General features: G+C 42.1%; 1 protein-coding gene across 1 annotated transcript in view; it reads right to left on the bottom strand.

The window, feature by feature from the left end:
* DNAH11 (dynein axonemal heavy chain 11) overlaps positions 1-25,336 on the bottom strand; it is a 196,777-nt gene that overhangs the window by 28,254 nt on the left and 143,187 nt on the right. The window contains exons 63-68 of the mRNA XM_080663816.1: positions 22,984-23,154; positions 20,598-20,833; positions 18,971-19,093; positions 6,076-6,280; positions 4,720-4,884; positions 2,333-2,473 (exon numbers count right to left, since the gene is read on the bottom strand). Of these exons, the coding sequence (XP_080519942.1) occupies positions 2,333-2,473; positions 4,720-4,884; positions 6,076-6,280; positions 18,971-19,093; positions 20,598-20,833; positions 22,984-23,154 (1,041 nt within the window). The remainder of the gene's footprint in view (positions 1-2,332; positions 2,474-4,719; positions 4,885-6,075; positions 6,281-18,970; positions 19,094-20,597; positions 20,834-22,983; positions 23,155-25,336) is intronic.

Below are 25,336 nucleotides of genomic sequence, written 5' to 3'. Positions count from 1 at the left end.
ATTATCCCTAAAAGTTTCATAGTTTTAAAAGCTATTAGAAATAGTAATGAGTTATTATTTTCCTTGTTCTTCATATATAGAAATACAACAGATTGTTCTATATTGATTTTATACCCTACAATCTGGCTAAAAACTCAATTCTTAGTCCTAGTAGAGTTTTTGTAGATTTCGTATGATTTTCTACATACACAATCAGGTCATCTGTGGGGGAAAATGAAGACAGGTTTCTTCTTTTTTAAAAATCTCTGTGGCTCTAACCGGTTTGGCTCAGTGGATAGAGCGTCGGCCTGCGGACTCAAGGGTCCCAGATTCGATTCCAGTCAAGGGCATGTACCTTGGTTGTGGGCACATCCCCAGTAGCGGGTGTGCAGGAGGCAGCTGATGGATGTTTCTCTCTCATCAATGTTTCTAACTCTCTCTCCCTCTCCTTTCCTCTCTGTAAAAAATCAATAAAATATATTTTTAAAAAATCTCTGTGCCTTTTAATGTGTTATTGCATTAGCTATAACCTCCCGTGCAGTGAACAGAAGTGTTGAGAGGAGATATCCTTGTTTTGTTCTGATCTTAGTGGAAAGCATTCAATTTTTCAACATTGAGTTATACTGATATTAGCTGTAGATCTTTGTAGATGCCCTTTGTCACACTGAGAAGTCACCATCTACTCCTAGTTTGCTCAGAGTTGTGTGGGTTGTTGTTTATTTAACCAGGTGTTGAAATTTGTCAAGTTCTTTGTCTGCATTCATTGAAATGATCATATGGTTTTTCTCTTTTATTCTAGTAATATGAAGCATTACATTGTGTGATCTTTGCATATTTAACCAACTTACATTCCTGGCACAAATTCCACTTGGGCATAATATACCATTTTTCATTATAAATGAAAGTAAGAGAATGTGGCTGGATTCAATTTGCCGCTCTCTCCTTGAGTAGTTTTGCAACAACGTTCATGAAGGGGGCAGCTCTGTCGTTTTCTTTTCTCATAATGCCTTAGCTTAGTTCTGGTATTTGGGTATACTGGGCTGACACTACTGAGTTAGTTCTATTGTTCTCCTTATACTCTGTGACTGTTCCAAAACCCAATCCCACTGCTTTCAGTCCCATACTACTAGACCCTGCTAGCTATTCTTGATTCTTTTCCTCTTCTTTTTTGCCCATATCCAATCCATCTCCAAGAACTGATTATTCTAGCTTCAAATCATATCACAAGTCTATTCACTTCTGAGTTTTTTGTCATATCAGCCTTCTGCTTAAAGCCTTTCACTGGCTTATCTTGGCACACAGATCTAGACCTTCTCACCTGTCTCGACTCTGTTTTCTCCCTCACTCATTACCCTCCACCCACATAGATTCATTCACTACCTGGAATCCCAAACTCTTTCATGTCTTACACATCCTTATTTTCTCCACTCTTCACATGGCTAAGCCCTATTTATCCTTCAGGACTCAGTTCTAATGTCACCTCCTCCGAGAGGCCTTCCCTGAGCCCCCAATGAAACAGTCCCACCATCCCTACTATTCCCTCTCATAGTATTTATCACTTTTACACACACACACACACACACACACACACACACACACACACACACACACACACTGACCCCCATATATCTTCACTCATATCTGCGTGTGTGTTTTTAAAAAAACCTGCATATTCAGTGACCCCCCCAGCATCTGGCATGACGACTGATTTCAGGAACTATTGGTTTAAACACTGACTGAGGAATGAGTGAACACTGCCCAGAGGCAGGACCGTGCACAGCAGAGCAGAGGCTTGGGGATCACAGATTCAAATTCCGGCTCGTTAAGTACGAACTGTGCAATCTTGGGCAACGTATTCAGAATCTGAAAAATGTCCATTTTCTTCTTTTAATAGGGGTGAAATAGTATACTATATTGAGATGTGTCAGGCATAAGAATGAACTAAAGCAGAAAAGTGCTTTGCATGTACTAGTGGCTTACTATATAGTTGTTCTCATTCTTCCTCCCTCGATACCAAAATAATATGGGAAATCTCTTTAAAGAGATCTACATTTTCACAAAGAAAGTATAGAGGCTTCAGGGAAATTTTTCTTACTTATATACATTAAACTCCTCAAGACTCTGTTTAAGAACAAAAACAAGTATAAGGTTGCATAGTTTACCGGTAATTAACTCAAAGCCTTATTGAAAATTATAAATGAAAGTAAGAGAATGAGGATATTTTGGCCTCTTCCTTTGTTAGCTAGACCCTCATGACTCCTTCCTGGGTGTACTAATTGCTTAAAAATAAATTCTAAACTTCCAGAAACAAGTTCCCGAAGCGAAGCACTTTTCTTCGCCTACTCAGCGGTACCTTCAAGGAGAACTGGTAGACGGGGTTGATTTTTCGGAGGTCGTTAACAACAAAATAAAGAAGAGCTGCTCTCGCGGCCACGGGTCGGTAACATTCTCGGGCCTCGTTGATCTTCTTTTCATTTTCTTTAGCTTCAGTCACCTATGGTGAGAGCAAACAACATAGTAACGTAACTGTTCACATTCTCTATTCTTATCCAAGTGATGGAAGGGACGTATCTGAAAGGAGAAATTATTCGTATCAAAATAGATAACAGCCCTAGCTGGTTGGCTCAGTGGACAGAGCCTTGGCTTGCAGACTGAAGGGCCCTGGGTTCAATTCCAGTCAAGGGCACTTTGCCCAGGTTTCGAGCTCCATCCCCAGTGGGGGGCGTGCAGGAGGCAGCCGAGCAATGATTCCCTCTCATCACTGATGTTTCTCTCTCTTTCCCTCTCCCTTCCTCTCTGAAATCAATAAAAAATAAAATAAAAAATATATATGTTTTAAAAGATAACATATAGCATCTATGTGCTTGCTGTTCAAAATTATTAAATTCATATTAAAACAATTTTAATTTTATGTTTACTATGAATATTAAAATATTTAAAATAATGAACATTTAAAATAATTTTTTCATAGGCGTTTCCAGGGGGAAGGGATATAATGCCAGCTGTTTGATCACAGGTTGAACAAACTCGATGGTTTCAGCACTACAGAATTTATTCCGAGTAATGTCACCTTTCTGCCCGCCCCCCTCCCCCCTCTCCCCTCCCCCCCCCCCCCCCCCCCCGCCGCTTTCAGGGATTAATAACCCAGGTATATTGCCTCCCAGTGAGAGCTCTTACAAGTCTGCTGGGTCAATTCAATGCCAATAACTTTATTAGTCAACAAGGTATACAAAAGCAGCCAAGGTCAATAATATATCTAATAGCCAGGCTTACTAAATAGCCTCTATACGAAGACTCTCATGACTGTCTAGTTTTGACTTTGCACCAGAGCATCCATATGCTCATATATTTCCATTTAGTTTATCATTCTGTATTAGCCTCTGGGTACATTAGGAGAGATAATTAAAAGAAACCACTCTCAACCAACATATTCGCTTTTGTTCAAGGCTCAGATATCTATTTCTCTTAGCCAGGATCACTGCTGGCCACTATATGATGCAGTATTTCCCAAAACTTTTTTAACAGACTCGAGCCATCATATTTGTGTATAAAAGGAAATAAAGAAAATGTAGAGCAGAGGGGAGTCCCTATATGGAAATATATTAAGAAGATAGGGAGAGGCATTTTAAGAGACAATTAGAAGTTGATTTGAAAGCTAAGACCTAATTTACTTAATTGCTCTAATCTTTACCATCTCAGGAGCCCCCTAGAATTCCTTTTAAGTAAAAAGAGTAATTTGGAATTCCATTTCCTTGCTTAAATTAAGGCAAATATATTGGATGTGTGGTGACACAGCCTCTGCTGGGCAATTAGCAGATTGCTTAGTAATGAGGATATTCCAGAAAGCGAATAAGGGTTCCTCTGATTTTGCAACGACGGACTTTTAAGGGTTAATGGTTACTTGTGAAAATCCACAGTGCGCACCAGCATAAAGCGCCCGGGGACACGCTGGCGTCAGCGGGAAGTTCACTCAATGAGAAGCCTTCTCATTGGGCGTTTAGGACGTGACTTTCTCCCAGGGTGAAGAAGGCATCGAGGACAGCGGGAGGCCATCTCTCGCTCGGCCTCCCAGCCCTGACGGCCTGGACACAAAACTTCATCTCTAAGTATTTCTCTAAAATGTGCAACAGACTGGGAGCCCCGTGGCGAGGCTGGAGGAGGTCAATTTGCCAGGGCTAGATACTAAAGGAAACCTTTTCTGATTTTAGACCATCTTAGCCAGCAGGCCCCAGTGTTCTTCAAATTTGGTCACACAGAACAAACAACAGGCCCTAGTCAGTGTGGCTCAGTGGATAGAGCATCGGGCCCTGGACTGAAGGGTCCCAGGTTCGATTCTGGTCAAGGGCATGTACCTTGGTCGCAGGTTCCCCGGCCCTGGTCGGGGTGCGTGCAGGAGGCAATCGATGTATCTCTCTTACATCGATGTTTTTCTCTGTTTCTCCCTCTCCTACTCTAAATATCAATGGGAAAATATCCTCGGGTGAGGATTAACAACAAAACAAAACAAAACAAAAAAAACCACCACCACCAAATAACAGCCTGGAGGAGTCTAATCTGAACGCCTGGGTCTGTGGAATGACGAGGAGCCAAGCTGGGCCGCACAAAGCCGTTTTTAGGGCAGTTTACCGGACGATCCCTCAGTCCCCTTTGAGGAACTACCGAACGGGGTTACACTTTCCTCCGCATGTTTATAAAGCGGAGCGTTCCAACAAACCCTCCGTGCCCTCGGCCTTTCCCCACCTTGTGCTCTATCTCGGCGGCCGTGGCCTTCGTGGCCTCCAGTCTCTCCACCAGCTGCGTGTCGCCCAGGAAGCTGCCCTGGGCCGCCGACAGGCGCAGGAGCAGGTCGTCCTCCAGGGCCTTCAGCTCTATCTTACCGTCGTTCTGGTGCTTCGTCAGGAGCAACTACCACAAACCGAGGGACGGAAGAAATGGTGGTTAAAGTCCTGTTTTTAAGCAGCGTTTCCTCATCCATTTCATGGACTCCTTTAGAATGAAACACACTTAACATTAAAACACACCGATGATCATGCTTAACAATTCTTTCGGAAAGTGTCAGAAGGGGTTGCACTCCGGGGTCCAGAGTGTGAACACTTATCATCACCACTTCGCACCGTGACCTGACGCTGCCGTTTCAGGATCCACCACTGGAGAACCCCTGGTTTTACAGGAGCAGCAGCTTTTCCCACCAAGGGTCAGACGGTCAATACTCCCGGCTTTAGGCCGAACAGTCTCTGTTGCTATTACTTAACTCTACAACAGACTTCGTCCTATGTTTAGAACCTTACTCTGGTTTTCTTGTTGTCTGTATTCAACACTGAATTTAATTTTTCCCCCCTAATCGGTGCACTTAAAGCCATAAACTTTCCTTTAGCTGTTAGTCATAACCAAAGACAAGTCCCTTAATTTTTTTTCTTTTTTCTTTTTTTTTTTTGGGGGGGAGGTATTAATCCTCACCTAAGGATATTTTTTTCCATTGCTTTTCAGACAGAGTGGAAGGGAGGAGGAGTGGAAGGGAGGGAGAGAGAGAAAGAGAGGGAGAAACATCGATGTGAGAGAGACACATTGACTAGTTGCCTCTCGCACATGCCCTGACCGGGGGTGGGGAGCAAGCCCCAGACCCAGTATGTGCCCTTAACCAGGACTCAAACCTGTGACCCTTCAGTGCCCGGGCCAATGCTCTAACCACTGAGCCCCCCAGCCAGGGCAAGCCCCTTAGATTTTCCAGCCTTCCTCCTTTACTCCTCCTCTCCGTCCTTTCGCCCTGGCCGATCGGCTATGACACCCAACGGCAAAGGCATGTGCCTGCAGCAACACAGGCCTCTGCTTCCCAAGCTCTCGTGCCTCTGCCCGTCCAGTCACTGCGTCAAACAAGACCGGGAGCCAGCCCTCCTCCTCCCTGGGCACAACCCCAACTACCTCCTTCATCGAAGGCCCCCTGAATTTCTGCTCCTGTTCACACGTGCCCTCTGTTTCTCAATGAGACTGTGAGATCCTGGAGGGCAGGGCTCCTGTCTAACACTCACGTGTCCGGCAGTGTAATTTGGGCAAAGCAGGTGCTGAGTAAGTGTTGGTGGATGATTTCGTGTTTTTTACCTTAAGCTTCTCCAAATCCGGCCTTTCGATACTGACCACCTCTGCCAGCAGCTGGGCTTCCAGACCGTCTTCTGTGACCGTGAAATTGAGGAGGGTTGTCTGAGCTTGCAACTCTGGCTTATAGTGAGGATTGGCCAGTTTTGTGTGGAGGAGGAGACGGAAGTCCTTGTGAAATTCACACTCTTTGTCTCCAATCCTGATATACCTAAAGGGGACAGAACGGACATTCAGGAGCTTCCCCGGAACCAGGACGGATAGCAAAGTGTCATTCCAACCCTGCATGCTGGTCATGTATCCGGGCCTTAGGATTAGGCGGTTCAGGGTTTTTCAGCTACTCTCGGCTTCCCTAAAGTAAATAACGGATAGGAATTATCCCCCGAACCTCTATGTACTTACGTTTCCTCATATGCAAAACGGTGGTAACAGCAGTATTCACCTAACAATTAAATACAATAAATCACATAAAGGACCTAAGCCAACAAAAATGTTAGCTTCCATTATTATAATCACTGTGACTCACCTTATCTTAAACATTGCTATTCTTTAAGGGTAAAATGAGTATGTATGCGTTTGTACACATCTATGTACAGGTGTATGTATATTTAAAATTTACATGTAGCAAACATGCATGTATACGTCAAATCACTTTCCAATACTTGGGCACTGGGTCCAGGACAAAGTTGAAGAAGCCTCCGTGTGGGATGCACGGCTCCCCCTCCGGCTCCATCTCGCACAGGCCTGGGCTCTCTGCGACCAGGCTTCTGTTTGTATCCCTGTTCCCCCGGCCAAGGGCACCAGGGGCGGCACTTCGTCCACGCTCTTCCAATCACAGTGCCCTTTACTGGGTTGGGGTTTGGGACAGAGAGAAGGGAGAGTTGGAACTGGAACCTTTGCTTGTGTTGAAGTCCGTCTGTCCTCCTGGTGAGCCAAGTAGCACAGAAAGACACCCCTGGCTTCCCGGAGGAGGAGAATGAACCAATATGCAGATGGAGGAGCAGAGCAAAGGGGCGTGCTCTGGGTTCCCCGGATTTCCAGGTCCCACCTTCCCTGGAGCCTGGCTGCGCTTGCACTTCCGTTGCCATGACATCCTGCAGCCTTGGAACAGGCTCTCCGTGGAGCTTGAGCTGGATGGAGGTGGCTGCTGTGATTGCAAGCAAAACACGGAATGAACGCAGCCTCTCCCTGAGGGAGGGCCTGGTTTTTCCCCTTCTCAGATGCTGGGAATTGTAAGGACGTGGTCACCTGGCTCCATTCCCCTGTGGGTTCCTTCATTTACTTGGTTAATAAATAAATATGTATAAAGCACCTACAATGGGACAGATCAAAGGTCTGCCCAATTAAAAGAAAGGCAAAGGATCTGAATGGATATTTTTCCAAAGAAAATATACAAATGGCCAACAAACGCCTGAAAAGATGCTCAGTATCATCAATCATCAAGAAAACGCAAATCAAAGCCACAGTGAGGTACCACGTCATACCTACTGGATGGCTACAGTCAAAAGCCACAGGCAATAACAAGTGTTGGCATGAAATGAGAACCCTCATGAACTGCAGGTGGGAATGTAGAATGGGGTAACCACTTTGGAAAACAGTATTGGCAGTTTCTCAGAATTTTAAACATAGAGTTATCAGTTAGCTCAGCCATTCTACTTCTAGGTAGAGACTCAAAAAAATGGAAAACGTATGTCCACATAGAATTTGTACACAAATGTGTACAGCAGCATTATTCGTAATAGCCAAAGGGTAGAAACAACCCAAATGTCTGATGGATAAATAAACTGTGGTATATCTAAGCAATGGAATATTATTCAGCCATAAAAAAAGAAAATATTGATACATGCTACAACATGGATGAACCTTGAAAACATTATGCCAAGTGAAAGAAGCCAATCACAGAAGACCACATATGATATGATTCTATTAATAGGAAATAACCAGGATAGGCAAATCCAGTAGGCAAATCAAAGTAGGTTTGATTGCTTAGGAATTTCAATTCTAAAATTGACTGTGGCTGCCCAATGCTGTGAATATAGTTAAGAACCAAGGAGTTCTTCACTTTAAATGATATATTGTATATATGTGAATTATACCTCTGTAACGAGATTGCCAAAAAAAGAAAAAAAAAAGAGAACAACCTATCAAGAGGTCAACCAGTAACATTTGGACTTCATCGGTCTGTTAGGAAATCAACCATGCTAACTGTAGTTTTTCAGATTTTATCCATCTGCTAACCATAGTTTCTCAGAGGCTCTTGCTTCACTTTTGAGCATATTGAGCTGTCTCACAGGATGGTCTTATTTTATAAGAACACATTTTTAGTTAACCTTCTTTTTGAAGACATTTTCAACCATATCTACATTGGGAACATCATCCAATTTCTCCCATTACTTAGTTCCCCTTTCCAAGGTTTTCCAAAATAGATCTCACAAGTCAAGTAAGCTTCGGGAACATCTTCCTTGGTTGGCACTAGCCACTGTATTACTGTTGGCCTAGATGCCGAGATTTGCATCAGTGGCTTCTGAAGGAAATCTTAAGAGTGAAAGTTTTGTGTAGTTACTGCCCGGGGTTCTCACACACAAGCAATACCAAGGCTGATACTCATTTACATCGTCACAGTAAGAACACCCACACTCTCAGCCAACTTCCATGCACAGCCTGTGCTTTTCTGATTACGGTTCCATCTCAGTTTCAATCCATTCCTCCCTTGGCAAGTGTCTCAGAAATGCCAGGTCTGTCACTACCATTTATGATTTCAGGTTGAATTTCCCCTCATTTGCTCATGAATTTTTCACTGGGTTTGAGTTCATATTTCATAAACTTCCTGTTTTAATCACTAATCCATATCCCCAGATGATAAGCGAATTTAAACATTTTTACACTGGTCTGGGTGAAAAAGGTGAAGGGAAAAAATAAAAAACAAAAAAAAAAACCCCTCATGGTCACAGACAACAGTGTGGTGTTTACCAGAGGGAAAGGGAGTGGGAGGAGGTAGACGGTAAATGGGGGATAAATGGTGATGGAAGGAGACTTGACTTGGGGTGGCGAACACACAACACAATATACAGATGATGCTATAGAAGGGTATACCTGAAGCCTATATAATTTTATTAACCAGTGTCACCCCAATAAGTTCAATTTAAAAAACAGAGGCCCAAAAATCCCCCAAAATAAACACTTAAGTTTAAATGAAGTACACTGAATAAATGAAGTCTAGAATTTTCTTTATTGTTCTAAAGGGATAGCTTGTGGCAGGATTAGGAACTGCAATAAGAAGTCAAACTAATTTTGAGATTTGTGTGGAGGGTGTATAAATATGAGAGAATCAAAACAAGCCCCCAGGCCCTGACCGTTTTGGCTCAGTGGATAGAGCGCTGGCCTGTGGACTCAGGGGTCCCAGGTTCGATTCCGGTCAGGGCCATGTGCCTTGGTCGCGGGCACATCCCCAGTGGGGGGCGTGTAGGAGGCAGCTGATCGATGTTTCTCTTTTATCATTGGTGTTTCTAACTCTCTATCCCTCTCTCTTCCTCTCTGTAAAAAATCAATAAAATATATTATTAAAAAAACAAAAACCAAAAAACAAAACAAGCCCCCAGCAAGACAACTAACATTTCTGAAAGTCATAGGTGTTCAGGCCTCAGGGGAGAAATCCCTCTTGGGCAGGGGTTGGAGAACAGCATCTACAAAGGGCCAGAGAGTAACTATTTTAGGCTTTGCAGGCCACATGCGTCTCTGCCACATAGTCTTTGTTATTGACAACCCTTTAAAACAATTGTCAGCTCTTCATAAGTTATATGTGTCTAATGACTATGCTGCACACCTAAAACTAATATTGTACGTTGACTATAGTTTTTTAAAAAGCTGAAAAAAGAAGTCAAAGATAAACAACAGCAGCACACCATTCTTAGCTCACAGGCCTTATCAGCACAGGCTGTCTGCCATTTGCCACTCTAGAGGGTCACACCAGGTAGTGGCATTAGCGTGATCTCCTCTCCATGCAATAGCAGCTAATCTCCAAGGATTTCCCAGGAACACCAAGCTACAAATTTTTCCCATCAGCCACTACGCACAACTGTGCTTCCCCTCCCTAGGCTTTCAAGAAAACACACACCACAAAACACACGAGACTGGCCAACATGGATTCTGAGGTTCGACAATTTTGCAGGTGACAAAGCCATTACTGGTTAAATATGTCCTTAATGAAACAGCTCCATCAGGGGGCTCAGAGGGGACTCCAGGGCTCTCTAAATCCCCCTTGCATGTCTACAGATATGCCCTGAAGCATTCATAGTTTGGGAACCAGAAATCTATCTGTTGGATTTTCTCTGTGAGGAGAGTTAGTTGGAGGGACTCTGCTAAGCTGATGGAAGAGATAAGGATGTCTGCCTGTAAAATTGGTTTTACATTTTGCTCTGAAACCTTCTTTATTAAGCTTAGATTTCCCAGGGATAGTAAATTATGCTCAACTGGGGTGTTTATGATCTACGAAAGGCAAGAACTACATAATGACTCAGTGGGTTTTATCACTGCTGCTAGGTTAATTTTTGGTTAATCTCCTATCTGGGAAAATTAAATGGATGGCTAATGCTCTCTCAGGATTTGAAGGATCTGGACGACGACTGAGTTAACCAGAGGGGTGGGAAGAGCCAACAGTCCTTGTGTTGTTTCTGTGAAAGACAGGAATCCAGAGGTCATGACTTCTACACCACAGAAGGCAGCTGTGAGCTCTTGAACTTAAATCTTCAGTGAGAAGTAACAGCAAGGCATGAAGAGCAGCATACAATGTAGAAGTGTGGCTACTTTTTAAAATGAGTAGTTCTTAACCTACTTTCCAGCCCATGCCCTCCCGGAACAGGACACTGTATCACAGTGAGAGGGGGGTGCGGTAAGGGGGGGGTGGGATTGGGGCGGAGACAGGAATCTGAATCTGCAGGGGAGTTGCTCCTGGAGGGTGTCCATACATTCCTCCAAGGGAGAGAGCTCCTCCTGCCTCGCTTCTCATTGGCTGAGAATTGCTGGCTTAGAGGTGAGAGATTAATTATACGAACACAACCTGAAATAAAATGTGTTTTCCCAGTACAAACACCATGGCTTATTTGGATAGGATATCGGGTGAGTCAAAAACATTGTTTCACCTACCAGAGTTGTCATTTTAAGGCAAGAAGATCCCCTAGTGATCATTCAGCTGATTCCTTTTTATGAACCCAGTGAGTTTATGACTTGTCCAAGGTCAGATAGCTTAAAAGCAGAGTGGGGATCAGAACCTGGGTCTGGACTCCTAGTATAAAGCTCATTTCACTGCATCAGACTGCAGGTTCATTTGCTCTGTTGGATGGTGACAGCTTGTAACCCTAACCTCTGTTGACCTGTCTGACCATCAGTCACAAGAGGGTACCGAGAGACTATGATTGACTCATAACAATTAATGGCCAACAGACAAAAAAATTTAAAGACACAGCTCAGAGAACATGCCCTGCTGATCTTTGTGTAGGAATTCTGTCCTTGTTTATGAAGGAGAATAGCACTGATTATCAAGGTGCCCAGCCCCAATCCAAGAGCTATGATTTCTGGTAGATACTTTCATAAAAGTAATTAATTTATAAAGTTATAAAAATATATCACAACTTACATAAAAGTTTTCTAACTCCTGGCTTTCAGGAAAAGAAAATGCGGTATTTTAAGTATGCCAAAATGCTCCCTCCTTAGCTGAATTACTGTGTCATAAAGACAATCATCTACAGATTAACTGTAAATTCAGTTTTCCATGTCAGGTTTGCATAAAAATCAGGTATACTGGGAATTTCAACGTTCTTTCAAAAGTTTATTCAAAATCCAACCCAAAGGTGCCGTGGGATGAAAAGATTCCTAATTTCCTCAAGTCATGAAAGGTCACTATTGTTGAGAAGGACTGATATGCAAATGACATGAAAAACACTTGCAAGTGATTTATTGGTGAATGTTCACAGCCATTTCTCTGATAAACACAGGATACATTTCTCCCAGTGTTCAGATTTACCTGAGAGCCAGAATCTCTGAGTAGAACGAGAGGAAGCACTGTCCCAGTATAACCAAGACGATTGTCTAAAATTGAGATTATCATCTGGAAACTAAGGAAGTGTCTCTTACTTTTGTTAGAACGGTTCCCGATATTTAGGATAGCTACTTGGAAAATGCCATCAGTCTTGGATCATAAAGACCTAAATAAACATCGTTAGTGACCAGAACCTGAGCAAACACCATCATTTTTTATCGCCATCTGACACCAAACGTGGAAAAGCAGCATCTTCCATTAGAATGAGGACTCGCACCTGTGGCAGATCGAAGATTTTTTTACTAAGGAGGAGCTGCACTGAGAATCTTTTTAAAAGGAGATTTGCAAAACCTTTCTCCCAATGCTGTCTGTTTGGAGAGAAATTTCCTAAGAGAGTGTCTCTAAGATGGACAATTCAGACAGCTAACAAGTTCTCCGAATATGAGGAATTCCAGGCCTCATCAGAGCTGTTTTGTCAGAGTAAAGAGATAGCAGCTGGGTCTTAAGATAAATAAATAATATAGCCCCACTAGTTGGAAAGAAAGAAACACTTAAGAGAAGGAAAAACAACTTTTCCACGGACACCTAAAAGCCTTCCTGCATACCCTGCTGTTTAAAATTAAAAGCTTCTCCAACAGCTCCGGCTGAGAGCAGCCAAAAGGATCAGGTGGAGAGCAGGCGAAGGGAGGTGTTACTTAGCAACCTGGGCAGAGGTGTTACTTAGCAACCTGGGCAGGAGGGGCTGTTCCACTTGGTCCAACCTGGTTTCTGCTGAAAGCCGCACAGCTGGCGAGACTTGCAAGGAAAAGAAGAAAGAAGAGTCCTGAACAGACATGAGTTCACTGTCTTGCTGCTTCATACACTTAACATAACCAACATATCCTTCTAAGACAGACGCAAACTGCAATTAGAATGAAAAAAGAAGATTAATGTTGCAAGAGTCTAGGTACCACTGAACAGGGAAAAAAAAAAAAAAAGGAAACCAAAAAAGAAAATCAGATGATTTCCTTTTTGAGATGTATAAAGTATATAAAACGTATGTATTATAATATTTCGCTACATCCATATTTAAATATTATAATGTGCCATGAAAAATAAATTCTGGTTCCATTTATATTTGTTTGCCCTTTTAAAAAATTGCTTTTTTGAAGGAGAGGATCTACGGTTCTGAATCTGTGGCCCTATTTGGTTTTTACTTTCAGATGAAAACAAACAGCATTAGCAAGAAAACTGTCAGTGTGTGAATGCACTAACCATAGACCCCGAGTATTACAATTGAAAAAAAAAAATCTTGATTGAACTTAGGAACAGAGAAGGTTGTTGGTATTTTCTGCAATTAAACTTTATTTTGAATTAGAAATTGGGAGAGCCTAGAATGCTGAATTCTCTTCTATGAAGGCATGAATTTAACTTGAAAATAAAAATATTCTTACCCACAGGGACATGAGAGAACTGTATTACTCCAGATTTACTTGAAAACATAAGCTTCCAGCTCAAGAGAGACATTCTATTACAGTGTGGGATAGAATTGAACATGATTCTTAACTGCCACCGAAGACCTCATTCAAACAGATCTATAATCCTATATAATAAAAGGCTAATATGCAAATTGTCCCCACGAGTGGGAGTTCGACTGACGGGGAGTTAGATGTGCGCTGACCACCAGGGGGCGGCACGGAACATGGTGGGAGTCAGCAATGCAGCACTGGCAGTGGGGCAGTGGAGGTGCTGCCAGCCCCGATGGGCCCCAAGAGAGCGGGACCACGGTGGGATGGTGGAGCAGGTGAGTGGGCAGGCGGCACCAGGCCAAGGTGGGTGCAAAGGGTGGCCCCAGCCGGCAGCCGCTAGGGACCCGACGCGTGCACGAATTTGGTGCACTGGACCACTATCTACTATAATACAATCGTGTGGCATCAACTCCAAAGGCAGCAACTTATTATTTAATCAACTGAAAACCTGAAACTAAGAGACTTCCTTGTATTTGTTTCAGCACGACTTGCAGGAAAACTAGTCATTACAAAATATCTATAAAATATTCTCCCTTTCATGATATTACTTCTATAAAATAGAGATTTATGCCACACAGTTAATATTTCTATTCGTTAGTTTTAAGTTTCTTCCTAGGGAATACTTCTTAAACACTATTACTAAAAAATAATTACGTAAAAATAAATATAGAATAATGTACAAAATGCCTTTAAAAATATTTATATGCTCAGAAACATATATGCATTTTCCAATCAAAATGCATGTTGCAGTAAGGTGACTCCAGCTAAAATTAAAGTTTATAAATTCTTTTAATAATGTTTGGGAGATCTGAAAGATTACATAGATATAATTTTATGAAGATGCTTCACACATCAGCAACTTCTCTAATATGGAAGCCAGTAAATTTGCTTTGGAAAAAAGTACATGTTGATAAATCTTCCCAGATATGTTTTCTGTCGATTGCTACCATAAGATATATTTTGCTTAAAATTAGGATTGTCTGGAGTTTGGTGGATTTAATTATTTGTAATTACCCAGCTGTTGTCAGCCTGTGGCCATTAGGACAGCGGCATCTACTATGTGGGTCAGGTTCAACTGTATATCTTCCCAAACACAGGTTTAATGTGCTATTGATGAAACCATTACTAGAACCAAATTAAAGTCGGGGCTGATGTATTGGTCCACAGGGAGCTGTCAGACATGAAAGGAGTAATTAGTATTCATTACTTCATACTCCACAACATTCCAATTATTAATGAACTTCAACTTTTGGGCTATGCTATATCTATCACAAGCATCTTCTCAGACATTCATTATTAGGAAGAATAAACTAACATTAGTTTTTTCAAACCGCCCCCCCCAAAAAAAAAAACAACACAGAACTAAGATAAATAAAAACACTATTAATAGCCGGAAATTTTCTGAGGTGCCTTCTCTCAGGAGTATAACAGTATTATTCCACCTGCATTTGCGGAATATGATGCAATAAAGATATTCTGGGTAATATATCAGTTTTCAATCCCCAGGGTTTGTCTCCCCCTCTTTTTCTTGTTTCTACTACTATTCTGTCTTTATAATGCAAAGGGAAACATAGAAAAAAAAATCAAGTAAAGTGTTCACTGTTGGAGATCACAAAAGGAACACCTATTAGAAAATTTACAAACATGTAGATTCGTATGGGATGTGATCAAGGTAAATCCAATTTTTTCTGTTCCTTTTTTAACATTGCAAATGGGTTTCTATCTCTATTATCAAACAAAGCACTTCAACATTTTCCTATTAATTTTATTTTTCATTGTTTTCTCCCAGTTTTTGTTTCATTAAAAGAAAAAGAATTCCTATTTCTACCAATCTATTTTTCCATACCCCCTTCTAGCTTGCATATGTGTGAATATTTTATAAAGTTTCTATCTCTCTCTCTCTTGTTTGTTTGTTAATCCTCACCCTAGGATATTTTTCCCATTGATTTTTAGAGAGAGTGAAAGGGAAGGAGGGAGGAGAGGGGGAGATAGCGGGGGGTGGGGGAGAGAAACATAGATGTGAGAGAGACACCTGATCAGTTGTGTCTCGCACATGCCTGGACCTACTGGGGCCAGGTATCAGAGTTGTGACCCAGGTACTTGCCCTTGACTGGGAATTGAACTTGGGTGCACAGGCTGATGTTCTAATCATTGAGCAACACCAGCGAGGTTATCTCTCTTTTTAAAGAGTTACATGAGGGACCAAGAGAGCATTTGTTTTGTTTAAGCATATTTCTTTTCAGATAAAAAGGACACAACCATTTAAATATCAAACTTTATTCCCAAGTACTTTTAATGCTTTTATAAAAATATTAGTCTAAAATTTTTGAGTGTCCTCAATTTTTTTTTTTTCCCTTTCAAAAATAAGAGGTGGGATAAAATAGTTCCTCCTGGGGAAAAGTGGCTAATGGTATTAAATACGATTTCTTTTTGTATTATAAAAAACAGCAGAAGGGTGAAAAGTCCCTACCTCAGTTCCCTGAAAGACTTCGCAACTCTTGATCACTACAGATGAGCACAGGAATCAGTGTAAACACTTTGGAAGTCTCTACTATAGAACTGACAACTCCCTGCCATGCAATCATCTCACCAATGGCTCTGTATTCCTTTTATTGTTTACTAGAGGCCCAGTGCATGAAATTCGTGCATGGGGGGGGTGTCCCCTCAGCCTGGCCTATACCCTCTCCAATCCGGAACTCCTCGGGGAATGTCCGACTGCCAGTTTAGGCCTGATCCAGCAGTTGGACATCCCTTTTGGGATCCGGGACTGCTGGCTCCTAACCGCTCACCTGCCTGCCTGCCTGATGCCCCTAACTGCTCCTGTGCCGGCCTGATCACCCCTAACCTGATCACCCCTAACCACTCTCCCCTGCCTGCCTGATCGCCCCTAACTGCCTCTGCCCCCGCCGTGGCTTTGTCAAGAAGGACATCTGGTCTATCTGGTCTAATTAGCATATTACCCTTTTATTAGCATAGATAGGTCTATCTTTCCCTGGGGAAATGTCGCTTCTTTAAGGGCAGGATCTATACCTCATCATGGTTTATACTGCGGCTGGCATACAGCCATGCTCAGAGAGGTTTATTCAGTGGCTGGTCGAATATGTAAGCATCACTAGCACTCAGATTCTCTGGATAAAGATACTCTAAAAACATCTACATGGGAGAGGGAAGTGGAAAAAACTGAAGCTACAGATCTGAAATTTACCCTCATACAAGTGGTTGCTCCCACACATGAGTTTAGTAGGACTGTTACAGTAATAACTGCATACAATAAACAGAGTTTTTGATATTCTTTCATATTATTTTAAATTCTTTTAACCTTTTAAAAAATGCTGGAATGACATGATCAGCTCTATAAAGCCTAAAAGATTATACATGTTCAGAAAGAGAGAGAGAGGGATTGTCACCTTTTTTAAAAAATATATTTTATTGATTTTTTTACAGAGAGGAAGGGAAAGGGATAGAGAGTTAGAAACATCGATGAGAGAGAGAAACATCGATCAGCTGCCTCCTGTACACCCCCAACTGGGGATGTGCCTGCAACCAAGGTACGTGCCCTTGACCGGAATCGAACCTGGGACCCTTCAGTCCGCAGGCCGACGCTCTATCCACTGAGCCAAACCGGTTAGGGCTGTCACCAACTTTCTTACACCTAAATTGTGTTACTGGAAGTCCAAGTTAAAGCTGGCGAGTATGTATCTTACTGACAAAAAATTTTAGGTCTTCATAACAGAGTCAGAACCTTAATAACAAGGATTTCACTTTAGTGACATTTAAGCTATTACACTATATTTTTAACACATCAGACACAGCTGCAATTATATTTATGTTAGAGTTGCAGTTTGTTAAGTGGCTTATTAGATGTTCTAAATGTAAGTCTGGGTAAATTCTGGTTTATTAAACAATTATAAGTTGTCAGTCACTGTAAATGGATTTACTTGGTGAGATGTATAATATATTCTATACTCATTGGTTAGTCTATTTAGAAAATAGAAGTTAGTCACCTTTAAGCAGGCCAATTTCCACTTAAAATGGACAGGAATAATCTAGTGATGAAAAAGGAGATAGATACCTTTGAGAGAATGGGCGTCAAAGAAGAAGGGGTTGGGGAAGTTCCGAAATTACTCCTCTGTAAAGGAGAAGGAGAAAGAGAGAGAGAGAGAGGAAGAGAGAGGGAGAAAGAGGGGGAGGGGAGAGAGAGAGAGAGAGAGAGAGAGAGAGAGAGAGAGAGAGAGAGAGAGAACGCAGTGAGATAAGTCTAGTGGATGGTGGTTCTTGAGTGAAGAGGCACAAAGAACCTTTGGGATGCCACGACCTCCTGACACCCCCTGAGGCCATGCAGGCCTTGGAGGTGTAACTGCGACCTCTGACCTTCACACACTTACAGAAAACGACCTGGTGAGTCCTTGGAAATGGCGTCACTGCCCTGGGAGAATGTCCCGAGAGAGTGGGGTGGCCCAGGGGGGAATGGCAGCATTTAGAATGTCACATGGGGGTATTCCCACTTTTTGAATGTATTTTTTTAATCCTCACCCGAGGATATTTTTCCACTGATTTTTAGAGAGAGTGGAAGAGAGAGGGAAAGACAGAGAAATATCGACGTGAGAGGAACACATCGATGGGTGGCCTCTAGCATGCCGCGTCCTGACCAGGGCCCGGGCTGGGGTGGAGCCTGCAACCGAGGCCCATGCCCTTGATGGGAATCGAACCTGGGATCCTGCAGTGTGCAGGCGATGCTCTATCCACTGAGCCGAACCGGCTAGGGCTATTCCCACTTTCTGGTAGTCCATCTCTGTGAAACGTTGGGGATGATTTTAGGTATCCATTAATGAATCCTTTTTTTTTTTTTAATGGTTATATTTTAAGTATATTATAAAAAAAATAGAACTAGCACAGTAAACCCATAATTTTGTGGATGCTATTACTTGCAATGAGGCTAACGTTAAAAAAAATAGTGAGGGGACTTTAAATTGGTTTAAAGAAAAATATTAAGTAAATAAGGATATAAGTGACTTGCAGTTCTGGCGAAAAAGGTAGTTTTGCGAAGTCCTGAAGTTTGAGAGACATTGGTATAAATTAATAAAGGAGCAACTATTCCCAGGCTTGTGACAATGCCGTTCTTGTCCGTAAGCCAGGAACTGGGCAGCATGAATCTGATCCAGCAGACACACAGTCTGAAAGTCTGGATCGTATTGAGGTGGCTTTGGTCTTGGAATGTGGGTTCCACGGAATGAAAAGTCAGAAACATCACCAAGAAGGATCCAATGGATTATGCCTGGTTATGAGGCTAAGACATAGAAGCTGATGATCAAACTCACATGTAACACAAAATGTATGCTAGAAACTCAGCAATACTTACTTTCCCTTTCTAACTGTGTTCCTGCCAAGCAGTGGGTCCAGGACTGGATCTACCGTTTCCTCAAGGTTTTCAATTAAGATGACATCTCCAAAGGCCAGAGCAGCTTCAATGGCATTCAAAAACCTTCACATTCCATCAGAATAGAGACGACGACATGTAAGCAAGCACAGGGAAAGTGTTCAAAATTATTTCTATTAAATTATATTTCTGTCCCTTTTAAAATGGGACAAATTAGAGAAAACTATTTTATAAAGTAGTATTCTTCCTTAACTAGATTACATGGAAATTAAAGATTAGGTTTTTGAAAGGGTTGAAGAGAATAAAACGGGGTGGAGAAAACTTATTGTGCTTAGCAGGTATCTTGCAGAAAGCTTGCAGCCTTGAACACCGCATAGCCTAGGTAACCACTAGCCACCTGGCCTCGGGTGGGGCCAAGGACGGACCGGACCCTTACAGCAGCAGAACGGCTTGCAGCCAGCAAGGACTAATAAAAACCTCTCTCTCCCCTCGGTCCCCGCTGATGCCTTTGTCGGGCTCAGCCCACCTGCACCCAGGTGCCTGAAATAAAAATCTCTTTTGATACATGATGGCCTCATGTCCTAGGTGTGCGACCCTGGCCCACTCCGAACCTTTCAGTTTTGAGATAAATTTCAGTTATATTTTTCAAGTGAAATTCAATAGTTTGAATTAATAAGCCCACACATAAATTAGTTCCTTTTGATGATCATCATGGTTGAAATAAATAAAACTATCCAGACATCATACATTTAAATGTATTTGATGGGACCTTTTTTAATTAAAAAAATTCAAATTCTATCAAATGTCTTGTGGTTTTATCAAACGTTCATTTTTTAAATCTTTAGGTTCAGTCATGTAAAATGGTGAACTGTCATTTTATTTCATTCCCATTCTTCAAAAACAGTCTCTCCCCTTCGAAATTAATTTTCTCCAAATATTCAGATGAGCACGGAGGACATTTATCTGCACAATTGCAGATATTCCTTATTTCATTTTACATGTGAAAAGATGACAGAGGACTCAAATGAAGTATCAGTAAGTCCAAAATTATTCAACATTAACTGAATACCATCTATATACAAAAGAGCTTTCTACTTATCAGATAGTATTAGCAGGCCCAATAGCAGGAAATCTCAGAGTAGATTCAATTCTCATAAGTGACATGTAATACTTGACTAAGAAATCAAATTATCTTCGTGTATTCAGTAGTAGGACTTACAGTTATGTTAAAGCTCTACTGTAGGCAAAGAGTACACATCATTAAGCCTGTAGGTGCAGTTGACAATTCTTGTGATATGCCAAATGCTCTGAAGAAGGATTACAATGCATCACATTTCCAGTCTGGTCCTTAGGAAATTGACATATTTTCCCTCTCAAATGCAGGGTTTGCTCTCACCTTCAGTCTAATTTCCTCTTCAGGTAAATGGGTGCGGCCCAACAGAAATGCTTTTCAACAGAAAGACTTTACATGAAACAGGATCAGGCAGACAAGTACCACCAAACTGTCCACATTTTCAAAGTGGCAGCGAGGTCTACCAAATGCCAGGACTTAAATCAGGCCCATTTCACACCAGCTAGAGAGAAAGCCAATCCCTCAGACTTCACATACCCTTTCTGGCCCAAATGCGTGACTTTCAGGTCAGTTCCATACTTATTCTTGATCCACTTAATTCCCTGTTGCTGGGGATCTATCAGCAGGGGCCAGCGCTCACAGTGTGCTAGGATTGTGGCGTTTTCGGTTGACATTCTGTCACTGGGCAGGCCTTCGTTATTCCAGGCGGCAATGGTAGCATCGTCCGTCAACATGGCAATCAAATCCCAGCCTTCGGTTATTGGAATGGAAACCTTTAAAATCAGAGTTAAATGCAACGCATAAGTAGTGGGGCAGAGCAAAAGACTCAGGATGACAGACTCAAACCAAGAGACAACATCCAAGTTCTCTGTGGACGCTGAGAAGCCAAATAAACTCTCACCATGAAATACAATCGGAGCCAATAAGCCCCGTATTTTACCTCTTAGGATCCTGTCAGTATCTGCTTTATTACTGCCTCTATCTAACCTCAAGGGACTTTGCCCTCTACATACATCTACTGCTCCTCCAACAAGATGAGCGTGAACTTAGACACCAGGAAGTACGGTCGATAACGGAAATGTATTTGCCCCGTGGAGGGATCACCCCACGTAAACCATGCTAGAGCGGGACATCCTGCTCAGACATTTCATCTTTTACTGCAGGCCCACACCACAAGGGGCTGACATCTCCTTCTGGGATGGGTTAACGGGATGCAGTCACTCCATCAGCTTGCCGGCTGTGCCCAGGCCTACACTGTGATGTGGAAAGCACTGCAATGGGGGAGCTGAACTCTGAGAGAGAGAGAGAGAGAGAGAGAGAGAGAGAGAGAGAGAGAGAGAGAGAGAGAGAGAGAGAGAAATCTGTTTTAAAGAATAGGGGTCATTCTTTATAAAAATGGACCAGTTTTACCAAAACTTAGCAAGATCACGGAAAGCAATGTATTCGTTGTGTCATCAATCACCAAGCATTTACCATATTGAGCACCTCCTACACATAAAACACTGTCTGGAGACGCCATAGGGCAAGATGGAAAAGGAGCTGGTCCCCAGGCTTGATGGAAACATGCCTCCGTAGAGATTACAGCAAGAGCCCAACTGGGAGGAGGCGGGGGGCAGAGGGGGGGGGGGCCAGAGTAGCAGTAGGTGTTTGATTTATTGGTTGGCCACAGAGCTTCAGTAAACTAAATGCTGGGAAAATTCCCACAGTAAAGCTAGGATGCAATTGGATATCAATACAGGAAAAGTAGCGCAATATTCTTACTGTTCCTGGCTACAATGTTACCTTACAAGTAAACGCTATCTCCTAGTGATATGAACACTAAGCCTTGGTATCTGACTTGATACAGTTTCCTTAAAGACGCAAGTAAATGAGTATCGTTTAGAATGAGCATCTTCCTATTAGCCAAGGATATGTGGCTTTAAATCCTTACCTTCCACCACCACCCTCGGTGCCACTTTCTGGAGGGAAACACTTTGGGTAACAGTGTAATTGGGATCTTCAAGGTCATGCGTGCTACCACCATGCTACCTGGTTTCTTCCGCATCGCGTGCTCCGAACACGTGCCCCCACTGTGGCACTTTCTGAAAACCTTTCCCAGGTGCCCTGTGGTGTCCTAGTCCTTTTTAGAGCAAACTCCCTTGCTCTCTACCTGTGTGTCTTACCCAAAACCCCCATCTCCCCCAGGGCAATGGCTCTCAACCCCAGCCTGCAATATTAGAACCACACAAAGTTCTCAAAAGCTGTCAACACCCAGTATTTTTTTTTATTCTCACCCAAGGATATGTTTTTTATTGGTTTTAGAGAGAGAGGTGAGCTATTTTTAAAAAAATACATTTTTATTGACTTCAGAGAGGAAGGGAGAGGGAGAGAGAGAGAGAGAGAAACATCAGTGATGAGAGAGAATCATTGATCTGCTGTCTCCTGCATGCCCCACACTGGGGATCAAGCCCACAACCAGGGCATGTGCCCTGACTGGGAATCGAACTGTGACCTCCTGGTTCATAGGTCAACACTCAACCACTGAGCCACACTGGCCGGGCTTAAGCTGAGCTATTTTTATACTTATGTACAAAATGGTATACTTCTAATCTGAAAGTAGTCATGAAAAAAAACACACACACATTAACAAATAACTCATAATATTAGTAAGAAAACAAAAGGTTTTATACTATACAATAACATCATAATCCAAATTTTATTTCAGTTATCAGTTTTGTTTGTATAATTAATTTTCATCCCTCTGTTTAGCCATCATTAAAATAAGAAAAACTGTCACACACAAGGATCATCTCCTTCACACCAGAATTTCCAGGCAGTTACTGTTACAGAGGTACAACAGAGGCTGGTCTATAGGCACTGTTTTTACTACTGAAATTTCAGTGTGATGCTTCCAAATGCTGACAAGGTAAGGAGCTGAGCTTACCTTTCGCTGAAGAAAGGGAACCCACTTGCAGTCCACCAGTTCCTGGCGATACTGCTTCGTAAAGGATCCGACGTAAGACACAAAGGCTGCCGTCAGCAGAACATCGCCACAGAGTGTCTTCTCTTGAGCTTCAAAGGATTCTATAGACTGGCCCCAGCGAATCTTCTCCGACTGAAAGATAAAATTACTCAGTTGTAATTGCAGGGTGAGCATCCCCTCAACAAATGCTTAATGTGATGGCCTTGGAGCACAAGTTAATCCGACGTCCAGTCCTTAGAAGGAGCAGAACAGAACTGGTTGGATGACTATTATAATCGTTCATGCGTCTGAAACCCATGATTCTGAAGGAGCTCTCATACTCTCTTCCATGAGATCTTGAACATCTTCTCCTTAGATGCCCTAACTCCTTCACTGTGATTGAGGGAGGTCCTTTGGGAAAGGCTGATGACAGTCACACTCCTGTCCGTCTGGGAGCGGAGTATCAAGAGCTACGGCCAAGACTGAATGATGTGAGGATGCTTAATGGCAACTTGGCTGCTTTCCACATCTCCTGCTTTTCAGCCATGGCCCTACACTGCCCTAGGCCAACTTTCTGTTTTCTTTAACACACTGGCTGTTGGCTTGTTTTAGAAAAAGGAAAATGACAAACACCCCTGATGTTAGTTAATTAAAACGTAAGGCTTAAAGAACCACCTACCCTGAATCCTACTCATTGAAGAATAAGTGCTGGTAGTTTCTACTCATGGTATTTTTCTAATAAAATCACTTGATCAGTGTCAGAACCTATACCACATGTGAAAACATGGAAATCAAAGAACTTCACTAGTCTTGAAGATAATACACTCCAAGAATGCTGCTGAAGTCCTGACAGCTAGTTGGATGGCCATTTAAAATTTGATTTTCAGGTTAAGTACGTGGAGCCCTTAAAATTGAATTTGAATAAAATGGCAATAAATATCTACAGATTGATTAAACTACAGGGTAGTTCACTAATTCACTTTGTTTCAATGCATGCTAAAAATGAACACATTCTAAGCACATGCAAATTAATAGGACCTAGGGGGGAAAAATCAGCAATTTGATAGTACAAGCAAAGAAGATCCCTGTGGAATTTAGCTTTTCTTGTGGGAAAGAAAGAGAGAGAGAGAGAGAGAGAGAGAGAGAGAGAGAGAGAGAGAGAGAGAGAGAGAGAGAGAGACAACAGACAGACCACAGAAAACAAAAATGATGCATATCAGAATAGATTGGAATGCCAGTTGCCTGCAAACCATCATAATGCCCACAGCACTGAGGTCATGAAATGAGCCGTTGCAAATGTTTTTCAAAGCTGTGTTAAGGTAGTCTCCCTGCTTTGCTTCATACAGGTCACCCCAAGTTAGCTATAACACTAAGGAACTTCAGCTCTCTGCCCTCTTTTTAGAATTCATTCATTTCCTTCCGCAGCTGCTGACAATAGATCCATTAATTTTGAAGAGGAATCTCTCATTTGCTTTCCCTCCATCTTTGTTGTCGTTGGTTAGTAAATGTTCAGCAATAAAGTGCACCTACCTCATTCTCCAAAACAGCTTTGAAGTTTGAAGATTTACTAAACAGAGACTTATTGGCTACAAAAATCATCAGTAATTTCACTATATCACCCACGCAACATAAATCATTACTGACACTGGCTAACAAGGGTTTAAGAGTTGGAACATGTCCTCTAATAAATTTCTAGACAGTTAAAAATCACTATAATTTTATTCTAATGCATTATAGATTGCCTGTAATGTCATCCTGGCTGGGGTGACCCAATTTCTAATTTTGAACAGCTGTTCAGCTCAGGAGTTAGTTAATGATTAAATATAAATTGCCTGATTTATTAGTCTGAATGGCTGAGCTTCCAGGTCAATGCTATATAGACAAAATCATCAGTCTTGATGCTTTTCAGAAGTTAACTGTCTCCCGCTCTAGTCAGAAAGAATTTATCCTCAAAGGAAAAGGTCTGGCATTTTCAAGTAATCCTTTAAATATATATATATACACACACACACACGCACATATGTGTGAATATGTACATATTTATTGCTAGTTAATACTGGTCAAACGTTTTCCTCCCCGTGTCTAAATCTTCAAGAGTAACTAAGGCCTTCGGAGACAGAGCTGTGTTAGAGATGCAGCGTGGAGCCTGCTTCACCCTTCATAAAGCGTTCAGACATCTGTAACCACCTCAGGAAAACAGTCTGATTAAATGGCACTTTTTCTTTTCTTCAGATACTTCACAAGTGGTGAACATTTCAAACGGCTTAAATCTCACCCCGATAAATGGGAGAAGTGGCAAACTCCAACAGAAGTGGTGGAGTTTCTCAACTGACCT

The sequence above is a fragment of the Plecotus auritus genome (genome assembly GCF_963455305.1).
Source record: "Plecotus auritus genome assembly, chromosome: 4".
Classification (NCBI taxonomy): Eukaryota; Metazoa; Chordata; class Mammalia; order Chiroptera; family Vespertilionidae; genus Plecotus; species Plecotus auritus.
This window is presented reverse-complemented; position numbering and strand designations above follow the sequence as displayed.